Source organism: Cinclus cinclus, chromosome 13, assembly GCF_963662255.1.
Source record: "Cinclus cinclus chromosome 13, bCinCin1.1, whole genome shotgun sequence".
Taxonomy (NCBI): Eukaryota; Metazoa; Chordata; class Aves; order Passeriformes; family Cinclidae; genus Cinclus; species Cinclus cinclus.
In genome coordinates, this window is record NC_085058.1 from 3,363,723 (window position 1) to 3,383,747 (window position 20,025).

Here is a 20,025-nt window from a genome sequence, read left to right on the forward strand (position 1 = left end):
TGCCCAAGTTAAATACTACTATGGCTTGAAAGCAAAACTTAAGCAGAATATTGTATTGCTCCTTGTGTAGTTTTTTAAATCTCCCTCTTCATTTCCTCACTTATTTATTATCACTCTCTTGGCCATGCAACAAATTTCAGTTAGGTGCCTACAGAGTCTTCAGACTTCTCTGACAATCTCTGGCTGAAGGTTAACGCCATGTAAATCACAAGGACATTTTATAATCAGGAACAACCAAATACTCTTATTTGTATAAGGAAATATCTACCATATGTAACTTCCTTACTTACACTGATAAGTTAGCACAAGGTAACTAAGCCAAGTTTTTTTTTTTTTATGGCACTTTTTTGTTTGCTGCTTTTCACTGTGATGAACATTAGGCACAGGTGTGTACACACCTGACAACTTTAAAACTGAAGTGTCAGTTTATTAGGAAAGCTTCATAAGCCAGTCAAGTAATTTCCTTAGGTGACTAATAAACATGCACTGCAAAAGCCATATGCAACCTGTCCATATGGAACAGGAATACCAAGCAGGGAGACCGGAGCTTATCTGACTTGGGATGCAACCAAGACCTGAATATTCCTCCTCTATTTTTAACTTGGGATATAGCTAGAAATAATCAAGCAGCACACACAAAACAGAAACAAATGATGAACTGCTGTTTCTAGGGTCCCCAGCTGATCTGTGCTGCCATCCTTCACTTTCCATATCCCCCATCACTCCCCAGGAGGAGCATCCCTGGCAGCAGCACCTGGATGCAGTTCCCAACTTGCTGCTCACAGACCCTTTCAGTTCTGAGCTCCTCCTGCAGCTCCAGGCCCACCAACTGCTAATTCTGCTCCACTGGGACTTCCCAAACCAGCAGTTTGTCCTCCAAAAACAAAATACATATAGATTCCAAGGACTTCAAGAATACCAGGGAGAGACAGAACAAATTTCCTGCTCTTGAATAATCTCATTTGCAATCTTAATGGTGTATACAGGCTATCACAGCCTTCCTATTAAAAATTAAGTGACAGCAGCTTCATTTTTATTTCTAATAACACAATCTGTACAGATCCAAGTTTTTATGTTCATCTCAACTCAGCTACAGTTATAGGAGGCAGTATTTAGCTTAATTTGATGCTTCTTCCTGATTTGTTTGGTTCCCTCAGCTAAGTGAAATGTTGTCCCAATTCTAAAATCAGCAGCTCATCTCACCTTATCTGCAGAGCAACCAACTAGACTGGAAAACACATTAATGTTTGCAGACACACCAATAAATGAAGTTTTACAGCTTTTTCCTAAAATAATTCAGCTGTCCTCTTTTCTTCTTCAGAGAGCCATGACGAGCTATTTATAAATAGGATCAAATGTCCCTCCAACACACGACTCCATACAAAGAATTTGGGCTTCCAAATCTTCAACTTCTGCTCCTTCATGGAACTTTCACCCTCACCAAAATGCCAGCATGTTTTTTTGGTTTTTTTTTTGCATTAAAACCCCCTGTTCCGGACACAGAAAGCAGCACTTCAGCCTTGACAAGATCTGCAAGTCCCACAGCTAAAGCTCCACCTGGAGCTACAACCCTGGTGTTCCTCTGCCTCTCCAGCCCTCAGCATCACCCTAAGGAGGCTCTTCCCAGCAACCTGAAGAGATCAAGCTTCACCCAGAGCACGGGACAGAAGACAGCACTAGTCCCCTCTCATCTAAATTCCAAGGGGAGAACTTTCATGCCATGGAACATCTGCACCCAACTCCCTCTCCTATGAGCAGCTGCCCACATAAAAGTATGTGGATGTGGAACATCCTGTATTTAAGAAAAACTAGGAGCAATTAGATGGGAAATAGTGTGAATTAAAAGGAAGTTCATCCACTACATATGAAGTGTCTCCTCTTTATTGGGACAAAAACTAAAAGCCTTTCTCCCTTCCCTCTAAGTAACTGGTACAAACGCCCTCAGATAGGGAAATCCCAGCTCCTGGTCCTCCCCAGGGATCCCACAGGACAGCATCCATGGACACAGGGTAAAGGCACCTTCCACAACAGAGAGAGGAAGGAGAGGAGTTCACCAGAACTTCCAAGATTTCCACAACACTACTCCTAAATTCCTGCTCTGATAAACAGCTCCAGTGAAGGTTTTATTCCATATCATTTCAGCACATCACTCCCCCTCTGCAGACTTAATTCACATATTCGGCTCCAACAGACAGAACTTCACCTACTAACTTGATTTCCTCAAACCATAAAGGATTATTTTAAACTAGCAAAAAGCTACAAACACAACCATAAGACCACTGAGCTGTCAGGAGAGCAGGAATATCAGAAAAGAATCACCACGTGGCAAGATTTTACACATCAAAAATAATTTATCTGTTACACATGTTCTGCAGATTTTTGAGTCAAACTGCAATATTTTTCAAAAGAAAAAAAAATCTGCTTCAGAGCTGGAATCTGCAAAGCTTGTACTGTGTAAGAGGATAAATAAAAATACTCCCTGTCAACAGGAGTCAGCACACATGGTTCCATCAGTGGTGTCCAAGATGAGAACCACCGTGGAACATCCTACCGAATGTGATTTGAAACTGAAAAATTACACCATTTAATGTCAGAATTTAACCATTTTCACTTTCCCAAATTGCTAACAGGTTGCCAAAAAAACATTCATTTGATGAGCAGTTTTTTCCATATTCCGCTTGCACAGAGCCCTCTTAAAATATCAGGATTCAATCAACCTACAGAGGATTTTTTTTTTTAAATCCCAGCACTCAGCATTCAAGACCAGATTCTCTTTCAAGCTTCCTACTAGCTTATTACTGTCAAGAAGGAAATAAAGAAGTTACTTTTTAAAGCCCGTATTTGCCATAACGAGCAGATAACATCGCTGCAAAGCTGAAGAGGCTTCTGTGGTATTAATGGTCTCATGCAAGGGCTTTTGAGAGAGCCTTCTCCTGCCTCACCTGGGTGAGATTACGTTTTCCGTAGCCTATAAAGAACCAGGATTCAATCACAGACCATTAAACACAACAATGGTAAAAGGTGTGAGAACTACCGCGGCTGAAACGCTGCCAGACCGCTCATTTCTGGGCTACTGCGGCAGCTCCCAGGCAAGTTCCTCTCTCTCCACAGGTTGCCGGTACCGAATCCGGACGCTTCCAGCACCCCTCCCGAGCCGGGACAGAGCCCACCCGTGCCCGGTTCCCCTCAGGGGTGAGCTGCAAGCCCGATCCCACTCAGCTGTGCCCGGCTCCCCTGCCGGGTGCCAGCGAGCCGGGAGCACAGGTGGGTGAAGCGTTCAATCCCCCATACTCGGGGCTCCAGGTGTCCCTTGTTCGCGGGGAGGCAGCGCCGCAGCTCCCCGAGGCTCGCAGTGGCCCCTGCTGGAGCCCGCACGGGAGGAGCGGAGCGGGCTCAGCCTCTCGGCTCCGCTCGCCCTGCCGGGGCCGCCCCGGGCCCCGCCGCCCCCGGGACCCCTCCGCACCCCTGCACAGCTCCGCGCTCGCCGCCTCCGAGGTCTCGCCGCGTTCTTACCCGTGAGGAGGCTCCGGGAGCCGCTCCGCGCCGCGGCGCCGGACGGTGGGGGCTGCGCGAAGAGAAGGGCGATGCACAGGGAGCCGAGGAGCCGCCGGGCTCTCCGCGCCGCCATCGCTCCACTCCCCGCGCCCGCAGCCGGGCAGCACCCAGCGCCAGCCCCTCCCCCGGGGGGGGGGCTCCTCCTGCCTTCCTTCCCTACCGGGTGGGCTGCGCGGAGGGGGAGCGGCCGCGCTCCCTCCCTCACTCCATCGCGGGCCGGGCTCCGCCGCTCGCTGTCCCCGTCCGTCCGTCCCTCCCTCACACGGACCCCGCGGGGCGCGCACCGCCTCCCGCCCGCCCCCGCCCCGCGCATGCGCGCGCCCCTCCCCTCCCGCCCCCGACCCCCGCGCCAGGTGTGCGCGCGCCCGCCCGCCCGCCCCCCCCCCCGGGCGGCACCGCGCCTGCGCGAGCGCCAAAGGGGGCGGGGCCGCCGCCCTCCCCTGAGGAGCCGCCCTCCCCCCCCCCCCCCGTCCCCTCAGGCGTTCGGTGCGTACAGCTCGTGGGTTCTAACGCCGTAATTGCACGTTTTCCCCTCTCCGGGACCAGCCCAGCACGGCCGGGGGCACCTGCGCGTTTTCCACGCGTGAAAACATGGAAAACCAAACAGTTCGGCACCAATCCGGGTATCCCCGCTATGTGGCGAGCCGGAGGGTGCGGGAAGAGGGAGCCCTGCTCTGCCATGGTGCTTGGAAGCAGCAATCCAGAGCCGCCAAGAAACCCGAAATCGAACTAAATGTAGAAAAATAACTTGCGGAAACTTCTTTTCTTGGGGAGCAACTCTGCTGCTCTGTTCGGGATGTCGCCTCTCCCAATAAACATGCTTCTCAAAGATAAATAATGTGAAGAAAAGGCCAGAGATGCATGGAGAAGGCAAATGCAATGTATTTTCATTCTCTTGGGGGTAATTAGTTTTACGCAGCATTTGCCATTCAAATCCAGATCGCTGGAATGGCGCATCGTTACCAGCCTGTTCCAGCCCTACTGCCGGATCCAGTCTCCTTACAAAAGGCACAGTAAAAGCTATAAATATACATTCCTCCTTCATTAATCATATGGAGTGTACCCTGATATTTTTTCCATCTCAGCTTGTTACCTACTAAATTATATTTTTACAACGCACACGGTGTCCTTGCTCATTTTACTATGGACTAATTGAATGGTCTCCTTCGGGACATAAATTACATGGGACCACGGCTGGAGGTAACCAGGAGAGAACCAGACCCCTGGGGCACAGTAGGATGTGAAACTTGGGTACAGCCCCTGCAAAACATGTTACAAAACATATTAAAACGAATTTTAAATAATTCGTTCCAAAAAATACCAGGCTTTTACACTGGTTGTGAGACTCCTGTTAAGGGAAGTTTCCCTTGATAACCTCGGTGTGCGTGGCAAGGATTTCCCTCTTGTTTTATATATAGAGAGAGAGCAGGCAGCTCTATATTCCCGTGAAATTCTTCTTGATCCAGCGGGATTTGCAGATTTGTTTATGGAGAGGGTTTTCTGCGAGGCAGACGCTGGCAGAGTGCGCATTGCCTCAAACACAGGTGTGGAATTTGCCGTGCGGGGATGCAGAGATGCGCACGGCGAATTAAATGCTGACGTGACTGCAAAGCACGAGCTAATACAGGTGTTTGAGGCGTCTCTCCTTGTGAAGCCTGCTTCATTATTTTATGTTTCTGTCAGGAAACGGGGGGTTTGTCCACTAAAAACATCCCAGGGCATTTTCACGATGGCATAATTACCTCCTCAGAAGGATGTTTGGCTTTCTCCAGCTTACCCTTGCCGAGTTATGCTGCTATCTGATATGCCACAAGGATTACCAGCAACCAGCTGCAATTTATCCTGAAAATGGAAGCGATGATTAAAAGGCAGGACTGGTAGTGTAACTCCTATTAAAGCTGGTTAGCAATTCCCATCGTAAAATCCTGCCCTCAGTCACGTTTAATAGGGCCAGAGTAACCACTGTGCTGAAATTTTAAGCATCTGAAGTTCATACCTTAGGTTAAATTATAAACATTTCTCCTTCTGTTCCTTCTGTCAAGGATTTTCTAGTCTGAAAATGAGAGTGGTCAGAGGTGCTCCCTCGAACCCTGTTATGAAAACCCTCCTGAAAGTCCTGCTTGCTCTCAGCAGAGGCTTCCTGGCACTTCCACTCCCAAGCAGCTCCATCCTCATCACAGCCCAGGGCTGTGGGATTAGAGCTGGACCTGCAGCTCCAGTTCCTGGCTGCCCTGGACCATGCCGTGTCTGCAGGTAGGAAGGGCAAACCTGTCCTTCCAGTCCTCTTGGGAAACAGAGCAGGAAGCTCCTTGAAAAACACACAGTGGGAATGGGAACTTGGTTTGTGAGAGGTAAGTTGGCAGGCACAGAGGCTCTGGAGAGAGACAGGTTCTCCAGGGTGGTGGAAGGGAACAAGGAGCCAGAAAGAAAAACAGGTCTGCCTGGAGGGAGGGATAAAGCAAAGCTCATAAAAAAAGAGTCTGGAAGCCAGGCTGCTGGGAGAAGACTTTAAACCAGAGTGGGGATGGGAGCAGTTGCTGGGAGGACATGCAGCCTGGGAGGGCTGGGAGCTGTCCCTATGGTCTGCTCAAGGGCTGAGGGAGAACTTGCTGGGCAAAGGGGATCAGATGGAAGAGCTGGAGTGGGGCAAGGGAGGAGGACCCCGAGGCTGGGTATGGGACACAACAGGGCCTGTGGGAAGAGGGAATTCACTAGAGACAGAGATGTAGTAATGGGAATGACAGAAACTGGGGCAGGGAGGCAGAGCAGAAGGGTGAGGATTTAGGAAGGGGGATGAAGACCACCTGGAAAACTGTCAGCAGGTACCTGAAATACACTGAGAACGTACCTCACCCCCTCGAAGTGTTGGAACTTGTGCCAACCATGACATCCCTCACAGAGGGAAATTGCCACATTGCTGATGGCCTGCATCGATGTCAACCCAGGTTTACATTGCTGGGGTTATCTCTGCATGGGAAAGAAGTACATATTCACTAAAGCAAGAGTACTCAGGCTGCACAGTAACACACTCCCCAGTTACCAACCACCAGGATAAAGGGAGCCAGTGCAGAAAGATAAGCCAGGCTCAGACACTGAACCAAGGTCAGGGAACTCAGGCAAGTGCCTCAACAACTTCTACCTCACTTACTGTAAAAATCAGACGTAGGAGTTTTATGCACCTCCTGAGGAACTGCAGGGTGAGCAAGCACAGCACTGTGAGTGAGGCAGGTGATGGCTGCTCCCAGAAAGAATTTTTGTACTCTGGAATCTGTGGGATGCAAAGCAGGGTCCCTAAACAGAGCCTGTCCAGCACTGCATTAATTGTGCAGTCAGCACTGCCCAGGTGCCTGGGCTGACATTTTGAAGCCTGGCTTGGAGAAGTGAAGAGCTCTTGCAGATAAATCTGCAATAATTGAGAATTTATACAGCTTCTAACTCAATTTGATGCTTGGGCCATGTTTTTTTCTGACAAAAATCAAGCCATTGAGTATTCCTAATTGGATCTCTGGAATGAAAAGGTATTTTTTACTATTCTGTATGTACACTCAAGTTCCTCGTCTGTAAAATAAGGGCAACACCAGTTCTCGCTCCAATGTTGAGAAAATGAATTAGAGTTTGTGAAGCACTTGGATACCATAGTGATGAGTCCCATGGAAAAGCTCAGGAGGAAATGAATAAATCTGTCTTCAGAACAATATTTGAATAGTCTGCTGTAAATAAAGCACGGGCCACACAGTGAACAGCAAGGAGAAAATAAAATTCTTGCTTCGTGAGCACAGTCTATTCTGTACAATGAGTGAGGCCAGAAGCCTGTTGGAAGAACAGTGTGTGATCTAATTACAATTAAGTACTGTATCATAATGTAAAAGCATGGAAGGGACAAATTAAAGTTGCACAGCCCTCCTTAATGTTGGTATTTCTAAACTTTTATACTCTTGAATTTAAAAGAAATTAATAATCCCTCCACTGTTAGGTGCAAAGGTGTAATACACATGTATAAATTATTTCCTTGCCCTTTAATAGTGGGAGACAATATATTTACTTCCTCAGCCACTTAAGTAGAAGAAGTGTTCTTCTCCTCTTGGATATATCTCAGCCTTACAGCCAAGATTTAACACTGTCATTCACACACTGACATAGAGATTTCAATCCAAAATTTTCCTTCTTTGCAAGTCTGCGCACGATCATCAGAGACAGACTATTCTCCAGAGAGGGATCCAGAGGAGGACCTTCATTTCGGTGATTAAAATTTTGTGTTTTGCTTGGAGTGCTTCCCATTCCAAACCAGCCCCCCGGTTTTGGTGCAGAGGCAAGGTTATGGAACAGCAACTCCCCTGATCTTTCCGACTCCTCAGTCCCAAGGCTACGCTGAGCTTTCCTGACTCCTGCTGAGACTTGGAGCCGCTTCAGAGCGGCTGCAAATTGCACTGGGTTATCTGTCGCCCACAAGAAGGGTTATGGAATTAGGATTGCACTGTTCAGTGCCACTCTGGTCGTGCCTATTTTTCTCATCCTGATTTCTCTATTGCTTAGCAAGACGTGAGGTGACACTGAATCGTTACACCAATTTATTGTTATCCAGAGAATTTTCCATTACCGGGCATCCTCTGGCAGCTGGTAAAGGCAGTTTGGGATAAGAAGGGGCTGCAGCACAAATAAAGACGTGGCTCGTTAAGTTTAAGACTCAGAGCTATGACATACCTGCAGTTTAACCTGCTGTGCTGCCTCCCTTGCGTGAGGCATCAGCTCCATTCGTGGATAACTTCTGGTAAAACATGGCCTGTCTGATTATTCCCGACCTCCATCCTGATTCCAGCCCCAGTGCCCAGCAAGGTGTGCTGTCTTTCATCCTTCAATAGGGGCTAGATTTTTTTTCATTTATTTTTCACATTTATTGGTCACAGATGTGGTTTTGCAAATTGCTCTGAGGTTAAAAGTCATCCTCTGGACTTTGACGAGCAAATTCTGGGTTAGCAGGTCATATACCAGAAACCCTCCAACCCCAGCATGTACTTTTGTCATTCCTGAGGTCAACAGCAGTTCCAGCTCCTCAGTGGAATCAGGAAGGGTCATAAACAGAGGCAGACCTTCCTATCACTGAGGTGGGTTCCCTGGGACAGCTGAGAGGAAGGTGGAGCTCCTTGAGTCCCAGGCTGACAGAGTCTGAAACACAAGCAGGGCAGTTGGTTTAAAATGCTTTTAAAGGCTTCCCTTGCTGAGCAAGGGAGCTGCTGAGGTCTAATCCAATGTTTGTTTATTTAGGGTTTTCAGAGGTAGATGGAGGGAACCTAGAATCCAAAATGCAGGGTTTACTGGAATCAAATCCACAATTTAAAAGAAAAGGGTAATGCATTTGTGATCAGGGAGTGCGTGGTGATGTGGGATATGGGTCTCTGGGCATCCAGAAGGAAAGAAATGCAGGTAACCTCCAAGGGGAAAGCCTGATGTTATTGCAGTCAACGGGATTTTTGCCATCCATGTCAGGAGAGTGAGATTGCATCTCTGGAAGCCTGTCATGGGATGACACTGTGCCATGGGCACTCACAGCATTCTCAGTGACTGTATTTTCTTGTTTTGGTGGTTGTCATTAGTCGTTCTCAGCTGAGATCATTACCAGGGACACACTGACCACTGAGTCTCCATTATTCTTCCCCACTGTCTGTGCCCTCACTTTTCTAGTGTCCCACTTCTCCCTGAGCCACAGCAACTCATCTTTGGACTGAAAGACTCTCTGCAGATCCAGTAGGAGAGAAGACAGATGGTCCATGCCCTCTTGTGCGAACAGGATCTCTCTCCTCTGCATCTTAAAAACCACATAAGCCAGGCAAGGATTCCAGGTGGTGTTTATCCCAAAGCATTTCCAACAATCCCACAAGAATGTTAATTACTGACACCAACAATCTTGTTCTCGTTCATATAATGGGAGTGCCTAAAGGTCTTACCTGAGGTTGTGTTAGACACCATAGGATCACACAGGAAAAGCATAGAGGGTTTTAGTCCAGATTATCCTGACAGAAAGTCAGAAAGCAGAACCACAGAGGTGGAGGTAGAGCCACCAGATCCACCTTTCACATCTCCTGAGTCCCAGTACTTCTGCTCTGTAAACACCATCACGTTTTCTCCTGTGCCAGGGGAAGTGAGACTGCAGCAGTCTGAGAGAATTCAAAGTGAGAGGAAAACTGTGGAGAGGAGAAAGGATAAGAACAAAAGGAAAAGAATTGATGCTTAGCACACAGAAACAGTCATTTGCCTCTGGGCTTGGGAAATCAGATAAATAACCTAAGACCTGGAAAACACAGCCCATTGCTCCTGGGGATCCCAGAACACCTCCCCAGCCTCAGCTCTGCCCATGGCAGGAACCAACAGCAGCACAGACCAGCCCTTTCTGTGTGTTACCTGAAAGGGTCAGCTGAGGTCTTGGGTCATATAGCTGGAATCAGATGTGTTGAGGGACTCCTGGAAATGGGAAAAAAAGGCCACATGATCTGTGAGAGATACAAACACATTGGCCAGAGTTAGATGAGCAAGTCCACACATAAAACTCGAGACCAAATAGACTTGAGTGTTGTGCCAACACCAACAACTCCCACTGTCCTTCCTTTTGGTCTGTATCCCAGACTGTGATTTTAGGTGTTTAAAACTGAATATACAGAAACAATGATTCCAGTAGTCATTGCTTGGACATAGTGGTTGAAGTGTCCTTTTGCTTGAATTGGCAGGAACTGGAGGCACAGAGTACTATTAGAGCCTTGTGACAGAAGAGTGGATATGAACAAATTTACCTCAGTCTGCTAATTCAACAATTCAAAACCAGTCATTGCTATGATTAGTGAAGACAGGGACAATGAACCACAGAAACAGGAAGGAATAAAGACATTGGACAATAGGTTGGGACAGGGACAGAGTCCTGTTTGCTGTAATAATCTTGTTCATGCACTCTCAGACAGGCCTTTAACAGTTTTGGCTTTGCTTCCTCCAATAGGAATGCTCAGACAAACTGCATCACCCTTCCAAATGCTATGAAGGAATTTCCTATAAATATAATGGATTTTTCATGGAGGAAATATTGGACTTCTTCCATTTTTACCATGTTGTCTGACAAAGGGACGAGCTTGAACAGTTGTAAAATTAAACTTTTCTGAACAAGACCTGATTTACAAAGGACTTTCATTCCCCAAGCTCACAGCGTGCCACAGAAGGATGCCTGGAGCCCTGGGGGATTTCTTTTGCCACAGGATCTGTGCACTGTGATCATGGTGCATCCCAAGTCACCTTCCTGCCAGGAAGGTTGTGATGCAAAAGTCTGGACAAGACCTTGGTGATGTAGCTGTCAGAGAAGAACATGGAAGTCTCTTCCCAGAGAGCAATAGCAGGGATACAGCCCTGATTTGCTAAGGAGAGAAATAAGTTTCTGTTCCCAGCAGTTCCAGGTTTATAGGCAGAGTTACGCCTTGACTCGTTCTGTCTGCATAAATTTTATTTTTAAATCATTCTAACCTTTTGCAATTCCTAAGCCTCTCTAAAATTAGGGTAAATTCGCCAACATCCCTTCCTAGTGTTACCAGTGCAACCTCTTACCCCCATCAGCACAGTCTGACTCTTTCTCAGCTGCAGGACTGAGCAATATGGGGACATGAGGACAGTTTAAAAAGTAGAGAACACACTTTGAGCCAAGGAATGGTGCTGCACTGGGAGCTCTGGTAGGGAAAATGTGGACAGCCTTCAGACAGGTGAAAAGTCTGACTCCTCAAGCTCCAGTCTGATACTCCTCACAGACATTCATTTCACTTTTTTTGTTGTTGTTTAAGCATCCCTTCAGGGCAACACTTCTGCAAAAACACCACCATTCTCCCACCTCTCCATGCTCATCTCAGGGGACCAGTGATCAAAGCCAAGAGCACAGACCAGGGGTTCTGATGGGGTGTGGAACATGGGTGATGGAGCCATGAGCCCTTGGATCTCCCTGACAGGTCTGTGCACTTTGCACATCAGTTCTGCTGCTCTGCTGTCACGCAGGGGCTCTGCCACTGGTGTTATTCCCTCAGCACCTGAGTGGCAGCTTTAAAATAAAATTACATGAGTGCTGCAGGCTGCAGCCCCTGTCTGAGCCCCCCAAGTCAGACGACTTGAAACAACAAATGTGCCTGGATAGCAGTTCCCTAAGAAATGGCATCCTTATACTGCTCTGCTTTTCCTCCTAATGGAACCTGACGGAACTGATCGACTGCCTGGTCTTCCTCCAACTGCATCGGAAGTTATTGATTCTGGGAAATATGAAATGCATCTCAGAGAGGTCAGAACGTGACTCTGTGTCCAAGTGAGACACAAAGGTCTTCAGAGGCACTGAACGGGCCAGAGGGAGCAGGAAACCAAAGGTGGGGAGTTGACTCCAAGAAGGATCAGCGGGGTTTGAGCACCACCGCCCCAAGAAGAGGTGAAGGTGCTGATCCTTGTGACCAGAAACCACCTCACTGTAAATGTTGCCCAGGCTGTTGCTCCACCTGCTTCCCTCTGTAGTAATACACATTTTTTTAAGGGATGTTCTTAGAAGGACCAAAAGCTGAAATGCATTTCCTCCTCCTCACATAGTGGAAGGCATCTGCTGGCAGGGGAATCTGGGAGGAAAATGCTCTTATGCTATACAGGCAATGGACATTTTGTGCACAAGCAATACATCTTCACATTCCCAGAGGACTTCAGCTAAAAAGCATCACTGCCAAAAACTGGAGAGAATTCAGATGCTTGGAACAAACTGATATTGCTGAAAGTGGGGAATTGGTAGAGAAAGATGTTCAGGCTATCAGAAGTTGTTATCAGAAGTGTCCTTCATTTTTGAAAGCACAGAAGTGTAGGTATTCAACAAAAATCAATTTCTCAAAAAGACTCTCCTTCTGTGACCAAAAACCTTTGGTGAGGGTTGAGAAGAAATTGAGGTTTATGTCTATATCATGTGGACATTTCGACTCCACAAAGCAAAGCAATGGTATTTTTCAGCTGTGAGCCCTCTGAGGCAGGTAACAAATATCAGAGATTTGACAGAGGGAGAAAAGCTTTCTCACAAATCTCTTTTTCCCAGTCCCAAAGGGCTGCAATCTGCCTCTGACCCCTTTCATGCTGCCGCTCAGTCCATGATCTGTTGGGTTTGTGTTTTCAGATGGGAATCCAGCGTTTCCTGCTGACCTCCAGCAATCAGTAGCACTCAGCTGCTCCTTCTGGGGTGCCATCATGGTATCCACCACTCCTGAGACTGCCAGGACATTCTGGGAACCACTGCTTTTGGAGAAGGCAGCACAGGGGACCACAAAGAATAGTATGACTGACATTTGTTTTTTATGTTTACAGATACTACAACTGCTAACGTGTGGTTTTTTTTTTTTCTAAAGATCAGAGTTCATGAATTATGCTCAGCTTAAAAACAAAGCTGTGAAAAAGCACCAGTGAAAGACATCAGGAAGAAAAAACTCAAAACCATTCCTGTTCTCTTACTCTCTTTTTTCTTTTTAAATTCTGCATCCAGTTTCAGGTAAACGCAGCAGTGTCTGGGGTGTGGTGCCTCCAGAAGGCTCCCAAAGAAGCACCTGCTGTGCACAGGCTCCTGCTGTGGGAAGGGAGCAGTAGGAACTCGGACACAAGAGCAGGTACTTCACTGTGAACAGTTTCCACACCAGGAATTCCACACCTGGTCTTGTTCCTGGCTAGAGGAGGCTCTGACACATGAAAGGTTTCAATAATTCTGAGTCGAGACAAGTGAATGATGCCTGTCCCGTTAGAAGCGACTAAGGTCTACCTTGCACTTCACCTAAAATTGACACCAGAAGAAGATTAGGTTTAGATGGGATATTGGGAAGGAATTCTTGGCTGTGTTTGGTGCTGAGGCTGTGGCACGGGTTGCTCAGAGCAGCTGTGGCTTCCCCATCCCTGGCAGTGTCCAAGGCCAGGTTGGACAGCTGGTGGAAGGTGTTCCTGCACAAGGCAGGAGGTGGAGCAAGGTCCCTTCTAACCTAAACACTTCTGGGATTCTGTGATAAAGAATGTGAGAATGTCAACACAGCCTGGAACATGGAAAAATCCCTGTTTGGAGTTCCTGGACCCAGAGTGGGTGGGGTGACACTGCAGCAGGAGGCTCCAAACCACAAAGGTAAGCAGATATTCAAGTTGTACACCAACTTATGAACTTCTAGGAACTTAATTAACCCCGACAAAAACCTACAGGCAGACTTTGGGGATTGAGCAGTACCACTGCTCTAAGGCAGCTCCCACAGTGGGGATTTTCCAAAGGGAAAAAGGATCCCGTGTTCAATATATGGAAACACAGACAGCAAAAGAGATGGTGTGAAAAATTAGCAGCATTTACAGTTGTGTTGGAAAGCCTTGTTCGCATCAGAACGCCTTCCCCAGGCACCCGAACAAGAGAATGGGGATTTTAAAACACAGGAAAACCTGGGCAGGGCACTCAGTAAATCTGAAAGGAGCACATGCACCTTAAAGCTACTCTCCTATACGGAATTTTTACCTGGAGTCCAGCTGAAACCAGAGGAAAGGGTGAAAAGGCTTACAGCTCTGAGAGAGATAATGACAGAACTGACACCTGTGGACCCTGGTGGGTCAGCAGAGAAAGGGGAAAATGCAACCCTTTGTGATTACTGTCAAACACAAATAAATATGCTGGAAAAGAATATTTTCTATTTCCTGCAAGCAGTAAAGTTTGGGGGGAAATGGCCTATGACAAATATTTTTCTCTGCTGGAGGCAGCAGCAGGGCTCTGACAGGCACGTTGGAAAACAGACCATACGTTTGTGCATATTCAACAGCCCCACTGGGAGACATCATTTCTCAGGCTGCCGTTGGGGTTGTGTTTGGCACTTGAACTACTTCGGGGGCTTTGATAGCCCAGGATCTGTGTAGAGGATGTTTTGTTTTGAGGGAAAAAGAGCACAAGCACATGACCAGAAGCTCTGATCAGCTATTGAGAGACCCAGACCTGCAGAGCTCAACAATACAACTCCTTTGTAATGGAAATGCCATACCTAGGCATGAAATTAGGAAAGCAGTGTGTACAAGCAGGTTCCAAGAAGATTGAAACCATCTCTGGTATTCCTGCCCCAGCAGAAAAGGATGCAAAGTTAAGACACCTCTGAGTAGTGAAGTGTCAACCCAAATTAGCTGCCCAAGCAATCAATGATGGATCTTTATGAGTGTTCAGGAGCCCTAACACACAGATCTTCCCAGGGAAACTGAAAGGAGCTAATTAATAGCCCAGATAAACAGAATGAAATGCAAAGCCAGACACAGATCTTTACAGCCTGGTGCTGACTGCGCTGAATTCTCTCCTTGTGCTCCCAGCTGACCTCAGTGAGGCATCAAGATTAATGCTTGTACAAAAAGCTTTTGCTTTCCACTTTTTGTAAAAGCACTTGCACACTGTCCACTCAAGTGTTTCACCTGGCTGCAATTAGAGATAATTTAGTCTTGACTTACAGACTTAGCTGGGTGTAGTTTTGCTCTCCCCATCCCACTTCAAGCACCCTGAAGTGATAACTCTCTGTCTTTACTGCTCTGGCTGCCGGGACACGATTTCCCTAATAACTGAGACTGTTTAACTCCAAATTGCTCAGCTCCATTCATGCCATCTGCCCTGTCTGAAGATGAGGTTTGAGACCCTGTGGTGCCCCGAACTGCAGCGAGGTGATGGTGTCACTCAGAGTTAACACACGAACCCCTGGGCAGGAGATGTTGAAAAGTCATGGAAATCCTCCTTGTTCCCAAGAGGTGAAGCATAAGGGCCCTCAAAGGAGCTTTAGGAGGAGTTCCAAGGCTGGCCTTGAACATGGACTAGGATGGATATTTCCTCAACAGCATACTTGGGGTAATTTGGCCTCTTCAACAACAGGTAAAGAGACATGAGCTTGCTTTGGGGACTGGAGTGCTCCAAATTTGGGACACATGGCCAGCCAGAAGAAGCAGCTCCTGCCCTCTGCCACCAGACTGAGGCCATTTTGATCCAAGTATTTTAGGGAGAAATACCAGTCAGTCTTGTCAGCAGGAAAGGTCTGTCTGGGAAGACATCCTTTCAAGTGCCTTGAGATGGCAAAGGAAGAAGTTAAACACTGAGGGTTGTCTGCCTTGCACAGGCAGCTCCAGCAGCAGAGAAAGCCAAGAGCAGGTTTTCCAAGATCATGATCGTGAAGGTGCCTAAATTTTGTGTACATTTCACTTCGTTCTCCGTTTGGATGCAGCCTTAGATGTCCCTTGTTTTTCCAGTGAAGAGCAGCAATACTTCCATGGTGTTTCCCAGTGTCACTACTAAACTAGTGATCCCTCTTCAAGAGCCGGGGTGGAAGGTACAGCACAAAAAAAAATCTTTATTTCTTAACTAAAGTAAGGTGAAAGAAGACATCAAATAACAGGGTCAGCCTGAGGACACTGAGAGGATTCACAGAATCCCAGCATGGTTTGTGTTGGAAGGGACATTAAAGTTCATTGCATTCTACCCCCTGCCGTGGGCAGCAACACCTTCCATTGGACCAGGGTGCTCCAAGCCCCGTCCAGCCTGGCCTCGGACACTTCCAGGGATCCAGGGACAGCCACAGCTTCTCTGGGCACCCTGTGCCAGGGTCTCAGCACCCTCACAGGGAGGAATTTCTTCCCAATATCCCATCTAACCCTGGGGTTCAGAGAGATGTGAGATGCTTGAGGAAGGCAAATCTCGGCCTTGAGGGCTGCACCTGACCTTGATTTTGCTCCTCAAGTGAGGAGCTCTCCTGGCTCCAGAAGGAGCCTTTCTATATGGAAGCTAAAGATCATTGAAACCTTCCAGAGGACAACATGAGATCCAGCCAACATTCCCCTTTCTCCCAGCTCCCACTTCCTCACACACCCCCTTGACTGAGGAAGAGGAGCAGGTTCTGCATGGCCTGATTTGGAAGGGAGACACAAACCCCAGTGGCCGGGATCTGGAGTTATCCAGCTGCACCTCAGTCTTTCCTGTCCCATCATTCTAGTGACCCAGAAGTCCTGGATAATAGAAATATTTGCAATTGTTGGGTTATTCCTCTACACAAATGGAGTCTTTCTATCAGTGCTGTACACAAGGATATGCAGAGAAAACAGGAATGTTCGTGGGATTGGAGACCAGTGGGAAGAACATTTTTTGCAGGCCTGCACAAAACTGTTGGGTTGTCCCAAGCCAATGTCGCAGAAGGACTTCAGAATCAGCACTTTCACTGCTGAAATTACCCACAGCCAAGATAAATGCATGAAGTATTAGTGGGTATATTGAGAAATAACAAAAACTGGTGCAGAAACCACGGTGGAATGTGCTTGCAGGGACACGCACAGGCGCGGCCTGTCCAACGGACTCATGGTCATCCACTGTCCTGGCTCACAACCTACAGCCATTCCCTGAAACCTTCCACAGCCTGAATTCTTTCTGTACAAAGGGAGTCTCGTGGCCTGTTCTAAAACTCTAAAGCTTCATTTTGGTTTGAGCTCAGCTTCTCTCCTGGACTAACAGGCGTTTGGGAAGCTGTGAAGATCACACAATCATTGTGGGAGAGAAAACTTCCCCGTGACATCCCCCTGTGCTCTGTGCCCACAAACCTCAGGGTCCATCACGCAGCCTTGAGAGGTCTGAGAGATGAGCAGGGGGTGGAAAGAGCCAGCTGGAACCTCTGGAAACCTGGAATGCTCATGGGATTGAGAAAGGGGGAAAGCACCAGCACTGGCCCCTTCTCCAAAAGCTGCACACCAAGATCCCAAATCACTTCTTACTCCAGCACTCAGGAACTCACTGGAGTCAGAGCTTTGGGACTTAACTGCTGCTGGAAGAGGAGAAAACTCATATTTGCATGCACAAAAAATGGGAGTTTTCTTCCTCCACTCCAGTGGAAGTTTAATCCAACAGGACCCTTGCTATGTGTCCACTGGCCTGGTCACCACTGCCTCAGGTGAGCACAAATCCAGTGGACAGACGTGGGAAAGCAGCCTGGGCTAGAGGTGTGCTCACATAATTTCATTTAGATCTTTCCTGATGGGAGAATTGAGAACCAGAGATGTTCCCACCAAACCTACTCATCCAATTACTGGAGTACTTTGAAAATGTGATATGGATCAGAGGAACAGCCTGCGCTTTTCCCAGGACAGAACAGGAGAGTGCAGACACTGCACTTTTGGGAAGCATCAAGAACCAGACACAGGAGTTTTGTGGCTTTTCTTCATTGGTTTTGACTTGCTCTGACTCCTCACCTGCTCACCATTAGCACCCCGTGGTGCAGTTGTGTTTGACATCCCTGTGACAGCCTCTGATTTATATGGCCTGGCACAATCCCTCCTCCTCTGTGCTGCCTTGGGAGCAGCAGAACAGACATCCTGAAATGGAACTCCTTTGAATCAGTCACTACCAAAGAAGCAGACACCTTCAAAGAGCATTATCTTTGTGAATGCATAATTCACCCTTCCAAAATCATCACTTTTTCTTTTTTAAAGAAATGGAGCTTTTGGGGTTTGGCAGAAGCAGACGGATACTCCAGTGGGCAGACTTAAAAAAAAAAAAAACCCAAAAAAAAACAGGTGAAAGCATGACTGAGATTCACAGTCACAGAATAAAGGAGAGAAAGGATCCAGGGAGAAATCTAATGTGTTATATTCATCACTCACTCATTCAATTACAGGGATTTGAGCAACTGTCCAGTGAAGGGAGTTCAAGCTCCCCATTTTATGGTGCACCTCTGATGCTTTTCCACGTGGCACTGCAGGAGATGAGCTGTTCTCCTTTCTACACCCATTCCCTGCAGAAAATCTGCAAACCATCACCACTGATGTTCCCTAGTTTAGGATACATGTCCCAAGTTCTCTGCCTCCAAAGCACGGCCACCACTTAATGCCCTGCTTGCTTTAGGAATGTGGTTTTCCTTTTGTCCGATGGGAACACCACAATTATGTGCTGCACGTGCCAGAGAGGCTGGGCTGGGTGGGGAAGGAGAAGGGAGGCTTCAGCTCAGAAGTGATAGTACCTATTTTTGGCTCCCAGAGCCAGGCTGTGCTTTCTCCCACTCTGTTTTGATGCTCCAACACGTTTCACTAGAGATGTCACCAATCCCAGGCAGTCACGACAATCTGGGGTGCTGGGATTCAGCCTCGTGGGGGAGGGAAGACATGCGGTAATTTTTCTGAAGTCTGTGGCAGGAACAAATGGATTTGTGGTGACTGTTATTTGAATACTAATATTTAGATGAGGCTATTTTTCAGTCTGAACATACCATTAAAACACAGGAGTTCTATACCTGGTGCTCCCTTCCACCTGGCAGCAGTGGGACATCCCTTCTTCCTAAATTTCCGCCCTTGCGCAGCCGTGGTGAGGTTTTCAGATCTGGTTATACATCTTGCAGAACCAAATGCCCTGTTGCTCCCCATTGCCTGGGACACATAAAGCACAAAATACAGTCTCCTGGAGTGAATTCATGTCCTAAGTGTGTTTTACATAACTACAGTGCCTACTGGAAGTGCACAGGATTTTCCCAGAACTCCAAATGCTACGGTTCCCACTGTTGTTAAGTGACAACTTATTTACATCCCAGAATCCTGAGGCAGCACAAGCCAAAGTCTCTGCTCACATCATCTGCTGCAGGTACCCCCAGGAGGTCGTGAGAGCCTCCCCTCTCCATGGCTGTGCTTCAGGGCAGCCCTGTGAAAGAGGAAGCCCAAAAACTCTCCTGAAACCGAACACTCCATGGACCACAGTCCATGCTGAAGGGGCTCCCCACAACCAGGCCACCCTGTGCCACCTGCCCCCAGCAGCCTGTTCCTGCCTGGCACCATCCCCTCAGCCCTGCAGCACTGAGTGGGGAGGGGAGATAAAGCTGTGGCTGCCCATCCCTGAAAGTGTCCAAGGCCAGGTTGGACGGGGCTTGGAGCAACCTGGGACAGTGGAAGGTGTCCCTGCCCATGGCAAGGGGTGGAACTGGATGAGCTTTAAGGTCCCTCTAAACCAAACCACTCAGTAATTCCAAATCCAACAGGATCCAAGGGAAGACAAGGCAGAGGTTGAGGAGCTTGGGCATCTCTGATGCCAGACCAGTGCTCTGGGAAAGTGAGGAGCCAAAAGCCAATCCCATGGGCCTGCTGCTCACCCACCACAGGATCAGCTTTCCTTTCTTCAGCTGCTTTTCTTCATTCTGTTCTCCTGCAGCACCTTGTGTTATGGAGTGACAGAAACACGTAACAGCTTCTCCAAACACAGTTATCTTTAGAAATGGAACAGCAAAAGAAAATGACACCATGTAGACACTGTATGTAAAAAGAAAGCCTTCTCTACGTTAAAAAAAAAAAAAAGTTACATTCTTGATCAAGGAACAAACTGGTCTGAATAGTCACAATCACATTTTACAGCCATGTAACTCTTTTTTTCTCTCACAACATCTGAAGATGAGCATCTGATTCCTTTATGTGAGAATTGCTTAAACCAGCACTAGG

The 20,025-nt window shown here is 47.6% G+C and overlaps 1 protein-coding gene across 1 annotated transcript in view; it reads right to left on the minus strand.

Annotated features, from left to right (window-relative positions):
• Window positions 1–3,628, minus strand: part of NEO1 (neogenin 1) — a 163,225-nt gene extending 159,597 nt beyond the window's left edge. The window contains exon 1 of the mRNA XM_062501197.1: window positions 3,514–3,628. Within this exon, the coding sequence (XP_062357181.1) occupies window positions 3,514–3,628 (115 nt within the window). The remainder of the gene's footprint in view (window positions 1–3,513) is intronic.
• Between the last annotated feature and the right edge of the window lie 16,397 nt (window positions 3,629–20,025).